A 12,129-nucleotide genomic window follows, 5' to 3' on the forward strand; every position below is an offset into this window, starting at 1 on the left:
GTCTCCAGTGTCAGTGCTTTGTAACAGCCAGAGGTAAAGCTGTAATTTTTAGTTTTACAGCTGTAAGTTTTTTATTTCTTCAGGACAGAAGTGTTTATTCACTGTAATTAAATGTAACTTTAAACAAATAATCAGATTTTAATTTAATAATTCCAGGTTCCAACAGCAGCACATCCCCAAGTGTTTTATTTCTTTTATACAACACTTGTGGATGTGCTGCTGTTATAGGGAAATAATCTTCAGGGTGAAACAGTAACCCTGCTACATCACAGCTTTCTACTGGCATCATGGGTGTAGAAATAATCCTGAAGTCCTGGGAAATTATTTTCTACATTGAGTGGGAATTCTGTTAATGATTAAAGATGCATTCTGCTTCATGTGACTAAAGTATATAATGTGTTTGTGTTTTTAGCTCCAGTATCAACTCCAGTAATAATAAATGAAAGAGGAAAGCCAAGTGTGATTTCCACAGAGTCGTGTTTCCTCCTGTGTTCTGTGGAGAATGGAGAAGATGTGAAGTTATCCTGGTACAGAGAGAATGAGAGAATCTCCATCACCAATAACACAGATCTCAGTGTTCCCCTCAATCTCCCACTTCAAATACAACACAATGACACTAACACTTACATCTGTGTGTCTGCAAACCCTGTCAGCAATAAAACAACTTCTCTCAACATCACACAGCTCTGTGACGTCTCAGGTACGTCAGTGAGTCTAAACTCTCATCACTTTACTGTAGTTAAGAAAAGAATAATGAATATTCATGATGGAGTGAGACAGAGGTGAATAAACACTTTCCCGGTTTAATCTTTAGTGTTTTTACTCTTCAGATTGTTCAGATATAGTAAATACTTCATCAGTACTTCAGTGATCTGTAGTTTACTTCAGCACAGGTCTTAGTGTGTGTTGTATAAACTCTGTTATAGACTTTTATGTTATACATCAACACATGATCTATATTTTTATAACAACTACAAACTTATTGAAGTAACATATTAAAATTTCTACTATTTTTCTTTTTTTTTAATAATAATAATAATAATAATAATAATAATAATAATAATAATAATAATAATAATAATAATAATAAATTGCTTACATTTATGATTATATCTTAATCTGTACAGATGATCGTCCCCTTTCACGGTTTCCTGCTCTGATATCTGTTGGACTTTTTGTGTTATTAATTATAATATTAATAATTTTGGGGATTCGGCTGAAAAAGAAAAAAAACAAAAGGCAAGAAATAAATCTTTCTGTTCATGTGTTTAGTTCAGTTTTTATATTTGTTCAGTTCAGTAACATTTAATCTGATTATTTTATCTTCATTTTCAGAAAATCCTGAGGAACTGACTTACGCTGATGTGAATATTAAAGCTCACAGTGCAGAGAGAGATAAAGAGGTAAAGTTGTGGGGAAAATAATTAGGTATAAAATCACAGGAGTGATAAAGTCTCCCCCTGATTCAGATAGTAAAATATTCTGCTGTGTTACAGGAAGAAAACTCCACAGTAACGGATGTTGAAGTAGAGAGAGACCCTGTGGTGTATTCAGACGTGAGGAGATCAAAATAATTCAACACATCACTATGTGATAATTATTTTATATGTTTTTGCACGTCATATGCTCTGCATTGGTCAGGGCATATGAATCACTTTCTTCACTTTATCTTTACTTTATCTTCGCCAGTGTTGGGCAGTAGCACGTTACTGTAACGCCGTTACTTTTGACAGTAACAAATACGTTATGTAATATTGTCTGAACATAGAGTATTTACACTGGTCGATGCTGTTTCTGTCTATTGTCTCTTGTGTAATGTCTTTGTGTATTGTCTTGTCATTTTTTGTCTGCACTGTATTTTGTCCTGCATTGTCTTGTCTGTCTTGCTGTCTTGTCCTGCATATGTACAGTACACCAGGTTGTACAGATACACTTTATGTATCTAGGACTACCTCCTTTACTGTATGTAACACCTTGATCCTGGAGAAACGTTGTAGCTTCTTGACTTGACTTGAATGCCACTGGTTGAACATAATATAACTATACTGTATGGTGTGTGATAGGAATGCACAGTGGGGCATGTATTATAAACTATATGGTATTGTAGTGTTATTTTATACTGTGTGTCTGTGGAAGTTGCTCTATGTGAATGTTGGTGAGATGGTTGCTGAATGTTTCTGTTAATGAAAAGAATAAATAAAATTATTTTCCTTGGTGACACTGACTGAGTGAATGACTGATCCTTTATACATGGAGGCTGAATGCTGTAGAAAACCCAACATCATATAAAGATTGTTGGATATGTCACGCTTGCCTGTCTTCAAAAACTGACAGCCCTGTCTGCGCATGTGACAGCAGTGTGTAGAGGGAAACAGGAATGTGAAGGTGTGGAGGAGAACAGGATTATGGGAAACAAAGAGTAAACCCCAAACTGTGGGGAGATTACAGTGCAGAGTACGGAGGATGTCAAATGAGACAGAAAGCCTTGAAAGTGCAAAAAATAAGAGTGGGAGAAGGATTAACACATGAGGCATTGAAGTCCTCATCACTCCTCGCACTGCACCTCGCACCCTCAGGGCTACCAGCACTGCTCCACTGGTCCCACCATCTCATGATGCATGAAAGATTAAAGGCACCAGTAGGAAACTCGCAGACAACATATGGTGATTCATAATAGTGCTACAAATATTGCAATGGAATGCTAGAAGTTTGATTGCCAATGGACAGGAATTTATGAATTTCATATTACAACAAGAAAAATGCCTGGATATAATACTGTAAGCCCCGGTTCTGGCTTGCATGCAGTCACTTTTTCATCAATCATTAATCCTTGGGTGTGGAAGTATCTGTGTTATATTTGTAGTATTCAGGGGTGTTTTGTATGTGCAAAGCTTTCTGCATGTGTTTCCAAGGCGCAGCTGGCGTTCTTCTATAGAAAGCGCAGTGCTGTGACACAACGCTGGCTGCCTGCCCTGTCAGTCTCCACCACATCAAGCACATTCCATAACCTCAAATGTGCTGAGTGTGTGTGTGCACGCATGAGTGTGTGTCAGTCAAGGTCTATGCTGATTTTGGAGCGCTCGAGGTGTACTTGTCTTACAAAGGAGAAGGCTTGTCTTTTGCCTCCACCTTCTCTCTTTTTTCTCTCTTTCTCTCTCCTCCTCTGCCGCTCTGTATCTCTTTCAGCTCGGTGAAATACTGCCTCTCTACGTGCCAATCGGTGATCCTCCCGTACTGACTGCTCCACTCCTCTGCTGCTAACATGGACTCCAGACAAGTCCCCTTCTCTCTCTCACTCCCCCCTGCTTGTTCCCTTCTCCCCCTTCCTCTGTCTATCTCTTTCATTTATTTTCTCTAAGCTGCTGGTTTTCTCTCCTCACCCATAATTCATGTCACCTGTTCCTCATGTGTGTCTCATGTGTTTCTTTGCTTTACTTTATTTTTGTCTGTTACATATTGTTAAAGCCTTTCCACTTCTCCTATCCATGTCCCCATCCAGAAAGTCAAACATTGACACCCAATTTGCTGGTATTATGCATATTATGCAGTGTCCACTTGTAGGCGGGCTCTAAGTTCCGACAACAGTATAGAGTTTTACTCCAGAGAGCTGAACACTGAGAACAAACCACAAACCTCTACAATACCTAGAACAACTGTCACTGTTTGTTATTTCTGTCCTCTGCTAATAGTTTTGTGTGTCTTTGGTGGTTGTTCATTAAAAACATGTGTGTTAAATGTGAATCTGTGTCTAGCTGAATCTGTGTCTATCACTGTTCAGGTAAAAGGAAGGAAAAAACAGATTCTAAGGGAAACTTTTGGTTGACACCAAATAGTACAAATAAATGATAAGCTTTGTCCAATATGATGAAGGGTGCCAATAATTCTGAACCATACACAATGTTTGCAGCTTAAAAAAAAAAAAAAACACAGTTCAACATCCATAATATTATTAGCCCAGTTTAGGCTGTGAAATGTCTCTATGGAACCGGGCAAAAATAAAGTGCGGTTCACTGACAACACCTGCTCAGAACAAGTAGTCTAGGTCCATGTTTCTCAAATTGGGGCCCTGAGATGGTGCCAGGGGCCCTGGCTTCATGACATTTTATGAAATAATGAATTTATCATAAATTCCGTGTAAATAAATCTAAAAAAAAAAATTAAAAATAAAGCTACTAACCAACAGCACTACATTGTATAATTTAACATGTTTTGTTTAATTCAAATATTAAATTTTGGAATATTTTATGTCATAAATTTTTTTGGGGGGGGGCAAGTAGGGATGCACTGTATACAAGGGTCGCACACCGAAAACGTTTGAGAACCCCTGGTCTAGGTCTAGTCATAAGGTCGTTATCACACAATGACTGACATTTTGTCACATTAAACATCTCTCTCCAAATAGGCTTAATAATTTTATTAGCACAAAATAAATTAAAGTGTTTTGCATCGTCAATGTTAAAGGTCACTTTTAAAATCGTGTCATATTTAAAATCCCGGCCATGGATACATTAATCATGGATCTGTCTTTCAAAGATGTCAACTAAAAGGTAACTAAGCATTCTGTCATTCGCCATGAGAGGAAAACCCCCTAAAAAGGCCAGGTTACAGGATGCTGACCCAGAGAAGGTGGTGAAAAGGGTATTGTTGTGTTTGGGTGGGGGGGTGGAAATGTCACTCTTAACTGTCGTCAAAACACACACACTCACACACACTCACACACACACACACACACACACACACACACACACACACACACACACACACACACACACACACACACACACACACACACACACACACACACACACACACACACACACACACACACACACACACACACACACACACACACACACACACACACACACACACACACACACACACACACACACACACGCCATTGTGATGAAGTACACGCTGCAAATTACATACATTACATACATTGGGAAAGTCGTGGCCTAATGGTGAGAAAGTTTGACTCCTAACCCTAAGGTTGTGGGTTCGAGTCTCGGGCCGGCCAGGACTGAGCAAGGCACCGAACTCCCCCAACTGCTCCCCGAGCGCCGCAGCATAAATGTCTGCCCACTGCTTTGGGTGTGTGTTCACTGCTGTGTGTTCACTGCTGTGTGTGTGCACTTTGGATGGGTTAAATGCAGAGAACAAATTGTGAGTATGGGTCACTGTACATAGCTGTATGTCACGTCACATTACAACTTAACTTTTTGAAGCCAAAACATAAGAAGCCACATCCTACACTTTTGAACATTTATTGTTATTTGTTGTATAGATAGATAGATAGATTGATTGATTGATAGATAGATAGATAGATAGATAGATAGATAGATAGATAGATAGATTGATTGATTGATAGATAGATAGATAGATAGATAGATAGATAGATAGATAGATAGATAGATAGATAGATAGATAGATAGATAGATAGATGTTTAACCTAATGATTAGTTAGGGAGTTTTATTATTTGTCTAGTTAAACCCTTTCTGTTTAATGTACAGTTTATTCTGTTGTACAGTGAAGGTGTAAACTTACAGTGGTGCAGGTGAAGAGTCCTGAGTTCTGCTGAAATATTAAGTAGTTTCAGAAGCCATAGTAACAGTTTCTCCACTCATTTTTCCTTTTGTCCTTTCCGTCAGTATCACTGAAGTATATTATCTACAGTTCACCACTCACTTCATGCTGCTTTTAAAACACGCCACATTTTGTTCCCTGAGCTTTATTTTTGGACAGGATTACTGAAAGTATTTGAATCTGTGCTGCTCCTATCAGTGTATGGTGTAACATGACCTCTGGGCTTTGGAAGTATTTATAGCACAGAGAAGTAATGACTTAACAGTATTGACACTAACTGCAGTCAGCCTGGGTCCCATTTTCAGTCTTAGTTTCTTCTTCATATCACTTCAGGAAGATTTATAAAATAAGATATTTAAAATGTCACTTTTGCCTGTCTTTAAAATTTGAGAGCCCTGTAGATGATACCGGTGTGTCAAAGTTACAGGGAAGTTAGTCAGTCAGAGCTGGAGGCGTTTATCTATAAGGTTAATCGGCGAAAGGACGCAAAATATCTTGTGAATATTTGTTTATTAATGACTGCATTCATTGGACACTCTATAAATAATAAACTGCATTCATTGGACACACTGTTTGTATAGATGCGCACGCACATGAACTGATTTGATGCAAGACTGGCATCATTACATCATGCATAAAATTTTGGCATAACTTTTGGCTTACTATGTAGTCATATAATATATAATATAAAACTCTTCTTGTTTTAAATTCTCACTGAGGGCTAAAACCCCTAAAGATGAAACCCTAGAACTGCCCCTGGTCATGATCATGCTTCCCGAACACAGACAGCGAGACGGGATGCACTTATTTCCAGGGATTTCAGAACAGCGTAACAGACATTGCGTCATCGGGTAGGCGTGGCCTATTTAAAACGTAACCCTAACCGTAGTTTTTGGTTGTTTATTTGTTTTCTAAAATAAATCTACCTGTATGACTATTTTGTCCTTCATAGTATGTTCTTTTGTTTTGAAAAAGGGCGTTTTTCCAACGGATACACGCCCACTTTACGTCGTGGAATTTAGTGAATGCCCAGCGGGGGGGGGGGGGGGTGAGTGGGGAGACCGTAAAAATAGTAAGCGAATAAAATGGATGAGTTCTTGCTCCATGGGATTAAGGACTGTAAAGACAACACTCCCAGCAGAGACATTCAGCACTAAGGTCAGTGAGGTAAAGTGCATTACTGTTTATTTACACTATAGAACTAGATTTGTAAAGTTCGGCGCGACAAAACTTTGATGTTGCTTTGATGAAGTTTTCATAAAGACGGTGATTTTTGGAGGCGACCGGATATAAAGGTGCAAGGGCGTAAGTTTGCTTTTGACATAAATGGTTTGGACATAAATATAAATATTCTGCAGAGCCGCATTGTCACAAAAGTACAAAAGCTTATCGCTTTTTACTCGACTTGAACAATAATTAAAATAGTATTTTTTTTTTTGCCATAACTTTATTTATTTAGGTTGCACAGGTCAAAAACAACAGATATACAATAGGTCTATTTTATTTTTTGCATATTTATGATGCCAGTAAGAATTCCAACAGGGCAAGTAAAAAAAAAAAACCTGAACAAGCAGATTTCCTCCAGATCTGCTCCAGAAAAACAACCAGTGTTGTGTAAAGTAGTAGAAAGCAATACTCGAGTAAAAGTACAAGTATCGTACTAGAAAAAGACTTTGGTAGAAGTGAAAGTTACCTTTTAGAATATTACTCAAGTAAAAGTCTTAAAGTATCTGATATTTACTGTACTTAAGTATCAAAAGTCATTTTCTGATATTTAATGTACTTAAGTATTTGAAGTAAAAGTAAAATCTCAGTGATTTTCAGTAGGCATAAGAGTAGGGGCAGTTCTAGGGTTTTATCTTTAGGGGTTTTAGCCCTCAGTCAGAATTTAAAACAAGAAGAGTTTTATATTATATATTATATGACTACATTGTAAGCCAAAAGTTATGGTATTATTTAATGGCGGAAGTGGACACCAAAATTTTATGCATGATGTAATGATGCCAGTCTTGAATCAGATCAGTTCATGTATGTGTGTATTCTCTACAAACTGTGTGTCCGATGAATGCAATCATTAATAAAAACATATTCACAAGACAAAAACCAAATCAATAAATGTTATTTTTATTTAGTATTGAATGGATTGTTTGCATTAATATTTTGTTTGTCCTACAACTCTGGTAATAAGAATAGTGACATTTCCGCTGATTAATGTTATAGATAAACGCCTCCAGCTCTGACTGCGCGTGCACGCTGCGCGTACCTGTCCTCCGTAGAGCGTGCGGAGCGTAATGTAATCTAGGAACAGTGATTCACCAAACCTCCCTTATTGCAGTCACACACATTTCTTCTGATTTTATTTTGTAGTAGCAACTAACGAAGACGCTTAGTGGGAATATAATGAAGTAAAAGTATGCATTTTATCTAATAAATGTAGTGGAGTAAAAGTGAAAGTTGACAAATTTAAATAGCGAAGTAAAGTACAGATACATGAAATTTACAGTAACAAAGTATTTGTACTCCGTTACATTACAACACTGAAAACAACACATTACATCACAGAACACAACGTATTAATTACTTAACTTTGTGAATTAAACAACAATATATATTTATATATATACTATAATTGGTAACTAGCCACATCATAAAAACTGAGAGCTTAGTGTGTACTGTGACTTGCTACTTGAACAAGCCAAACACATGTGTACATCTGTCATTACCAGAAATAAACTGCTGGCATATTTGTTTCACATCGATTTTGTCCAGTTTGTCCTGGTGGACATGGCAAACAGCAATACTGTTCAGTCTCACTTGTGTCATTGTTGTTCTGGGACATGTTTTTAGTCTTCGGAGAGCACTAAAACTTCTTTCAGCCTCAGCTGATAACACTGGGACACTTGACCAAACAGGCCTCTCAATTCAACTGACATTCCTCTTAGAATATTAGCCACTTCAGTATTAGATCTAAAAGTGTTTTTATAGACTTGACATTTCCAGACTGTTGGGTTAATGTCCCTAGCTCATGGACCCACTGTAAGGCATCTCGTATCACAGGACTGGCTAGGCATGCAGATTGTGTGATCAAGTTAAGACAATGTGACCCACAATGCACACATATATGTAATACCAATGGCTGCTGTTTCTTTAGCTTTGTTTGTGCTCCAGAATGTCTTCCTGACATATTAGCAACACCATCACATGTTTGGCCTCTTAAACCAGTCATGGGAATATTTAGCCTCATGAGTGCATCCACAGCCACTCTAGCAATGTCCTCTCCAGTAGTCCATGAGACTTCATACAAACCAACAAAAACCTCTTGTGGTAGCAGGTCATGGTCCGCATATCTAAAACATATAGATTCTCGCTCTAATCCTGAGACATCCTAATTGCCATCTATAATGAGTGAGTACTGCAAAACTGGAAGAGACTGGATAGAGACTGCAATGCCTCTGACAATACAATTTCCTAACATTTGCAAAATCTCATTTTGCACAGAAGGAGAAGTATAGTCATGACAACGGGATAGCCAACTAGAGAGATGTGCATCATCATTGGCTTTCAATTTTAAAAGCTTAAAAAGATTCCCATTTTCTGTTTTATAGCTTCGAAGTGCCATAACCTGCCTAGCAAGGAACTGTACTGAACCTACAATATTTTGCAGGCAATACCTAGCATCCTCTTGTTGCTTTGCCAAGGCACTTGAAAGTTGTGAATCTACAGGCGATGCTTCTTGAACACAAACTGTAAGTGCATGATATTCTGGTGGCGTTCAAAACTAACAAGAGCATTTTTCCAGTTGCTGTATCCTTTTGAGGAGAATACAGTGTCTGCCTTTTCGGAAAGTGTACTTTTCTCTATTGTGTATGTTTTTACACAGTGAAAGCAAAGGATCCACTTTACTCTGGGCTATAGTGAAACCATGGATACTACTTATACCAACAATTCCTGAAAATGAAGGCCCTTGTTTGACAGCTTTTGAACTGCAATGTGTTTTGGTTGAGGTTGATTTGGCTTTCATTCAAAGCCCAGATCTACACTATCTACAGATCTACACTAATGTTTAAATTTGCAACTCATTAATTTAATATGGGATTGTAATGTACTGTGAAAAACACTGCCCCTGAATCGGTGTGTGACACAACATTCCCCGTATTTTGTGCGTAAAACTGTTGTTATAAGAATACTTCCTTACTCACATACCGGTTGCCTGCATAATCACGTTACATATTGCATTATATAACAGAATATAGCTGCATCCGACCTCAACATATTAGCAAGAAAGACAAAGCCAAACAGCGACGTGGGTTAGAGAGGCAGGACTCAAAAAAGGCAATGGCCAATCCTTTTAGAGAGGTGAGTTACAGAGGTGGGATTCATTGCAGGGGGTAAATCTGTTAACCGTTTGTGTTTCAATTTTTTTACAGAACGCTGTTATAAAAATATTTTTCATCTTATTTAATGATTCCTGGATGAATGTTAAATGAAAAGTAAAAAAGCACAAGACACAGATGGAAATCAGTGATTATGTATAAATATATATATATAATTATATATATATATATATAATATCGGCTTGGTCGAATTATTGCTAGGGACAGTTAAGTGTTCCCTGGATATTGGTAGGGACATGTCCCTACCGCCCCTACCAAAACGATATCTTTATTTCGCAATAAAGTGGTCTAAAGTAAATCTTAAATAAAGATTTAAGACCACTGGGGTGCCAATACTTTTAATTAATCAATGTATTTATTTATTTGTGCATAACAGTAATAAGAGGATCATGGTGGCTTAGTGGTTAGTACGTGTTGTGTGTATGTGTGTGGAGTTTATATGTTCTCCCCGTGCCTCGGGGGTTTCCTCCGGGTACTCTGGTTTCCCCCCCTGGTCCAAAGACATGCATGGTAGGTTGATTGGCATCTCTGGAAAATTGTCTGGAGTGTGTGAGTGAATGAGAGTGTGTGTGTGCCCTGTGATGGGTTGGCACTCCGTAGAGGGTGTATCCTGCCTCGATGCCCGATGACGCCTGAGATAGGCAAAGGCTCCCCGTGACCCGAGAAGTTCAGATAAAGCAATAGAAAATGAGTGTGAGTGAGGATCACAGTGTGTTCAATTATTATGCATTACGTTCATAATAACATAAAAGGAAACAACAGAAAGAAAAAAACTTTACAGTGAAAAAAAACTTACAGAGTTCTAACAAGAAAATGTTTTGTATGGTGAGATCTATATATGTTTGTCCAGCAAGTGGCAGTAACGTAATGGCTGGTCATTATTAAAAGCCTGTGAAGAAGAGCTTCATTTCAGGAATCCCGTGTACACTAAAACTTTTCCATAAACACTCCAATGTATTATATGTTGTTGCTGTAGTTACTGGATAGGCATCAATCCACTTAGAATGAGCATCAGTTAGAAATAAGAACATTTAAACCCAGAAATGGACCTGCATATTCCATATGAATTCTCCTCCTGGGTTGTCTGGGCCACTCCCATGGCTGGTGCCCTTGCAGGGGCTTTTTTCTGCAATATCAGCATCCAGTTTCAGCCACCAAATATAACTCCTGGCCAACACCTTCATTTTTGACATACCCGGGTGGAACTGATGCAGCTGCTCCAACAAACTCAAACATCCTTGTACTGGAGTAAGAAAATGGGCTCCCACAGCACACATCCATTCTGAACTCTGAGCTCTTGCTGTCTTTGCTTATATAATATAAATTCAGATGTATTGTGATCAGGCCAGCCTTTAAGCACATACTCAGGCACTCTTGATAAAACAGGATATTTATTAGTTCAGTGCCTAATGTGCTCTGCTGTAGTTAAGGGGTCCATTACACTGTCCAGCATCAGTACCTGTTCTTCCTCTGGTTCTTCCTCAGATTGTTGTAACACAGGAAGACGACTGAGGGCATCTGCATTTCCATGATCTCTCCCAACTCTATAAGAAATCACATACTCATATGCTCCCAACATTATTGCCCACCTCATAATTTGTTGAGATGCCATTTGAGGTACAGCCTTTAATTCATTTAGTAGACTGAGTAGAGGTTTGTGGTCAGTACAGATTACGAATGTACGTCCATACAGATATTTATGGAATTTTTTAACACCAAACACAACAGACAATCCTTCTTTCTCTAGCTGTGAGTAGTTCTTCTCTGCTTTTGTAAGGGTCCTGGACACAAATCCAATGGGTCTTTCAGTTCCATCTTTCATACGATGTACTAACACAGTTCCCAAACCGTACGCCACCATGAGTCTCAGTGTTGATGTAAACACACACACCACCACGAGTCTCAGTGTTAATGTAAATACACACACACACACCACCACCACGAGTCTCAGTGTTAATGTAAATACACACACACACACCACCACCACGAGTCTCAGTGTTAATGTAAATACACACACACACACCACCACCACGAGTCTCAGTGCTAATGTAAACACACACACCACCACCATGAGTTTTAGTGTTAATGTAAATACACACACACCACCACCATGAGTCTCAGTGTTAATGTAAACACACACACCACCAC

The 12,129-nt window shown here is 38.4% G+C and overlaps 2 protein-coding genes across 3 annotated transcripts in view; both read left to right on the top strand.

Moving 5' to 3' along the window:
* LOC113649943 (natural killer cell receptor 2B4-like) overlaps positions 1-12,129 on the top strand; it is a 469,259-nt gene that overhangs the window by 48,878 nt on the left and 408,252 nt on the right. The window contains exons 5-7 of one of the 2 annotated variants that reach the window (XR_007143447.1): positions 1,128-1,239; positions 1,336-1,403; positions 1,497-1,577. Coding sequence is in view for 1 of the 2 variants with exons in the window: in XM_047815862.1 (XP_047671818.1) it covers positions 1,128-1,239; positions 1,336-1,345 (122 nt within the window). In the remaining variant the exon portion in view is untranslated. Of the gene's footprint in view, positions 1-1,127; positions 1,240-1,335; positions 1,405-1,496 lie in introns of those variants that run through there. The other variant, XM_047815862.1, reaches the window with a different exon arrangement.
* Positions 6,634-12,129, top strand: part of LOC125145171 (signaling lymphocytic activation molecule-like) — a 63,360-nt gene continuing 57,864 nt past the window's right edge. The window contains exon 1 of the mRNA XM_047816066.1: positions 6,634-6,754. The gene's annotated coding sequence lies outside the window, so the exon portion shown is untranslated. The remainder of the gene's footprint in view (positions 6,755-12,129) is intronic.

The sequence above is a fragment of the Tachysurus fulvidraco genome, chromosome 7, assembly GCF_022655615.1.
Source record: "Tachysurus fulvidraco isolate hzauxx_2018 chromosome 7, HZAU_PFXX_2.0, whole genome shotgun sequence".
Lineage (NCBI taxonomy): Eukaryota > Metazoa > Chordata > Actinopteri > Siluriformes > Bagridae > Tachysurus > Tachysurus fulvidraco.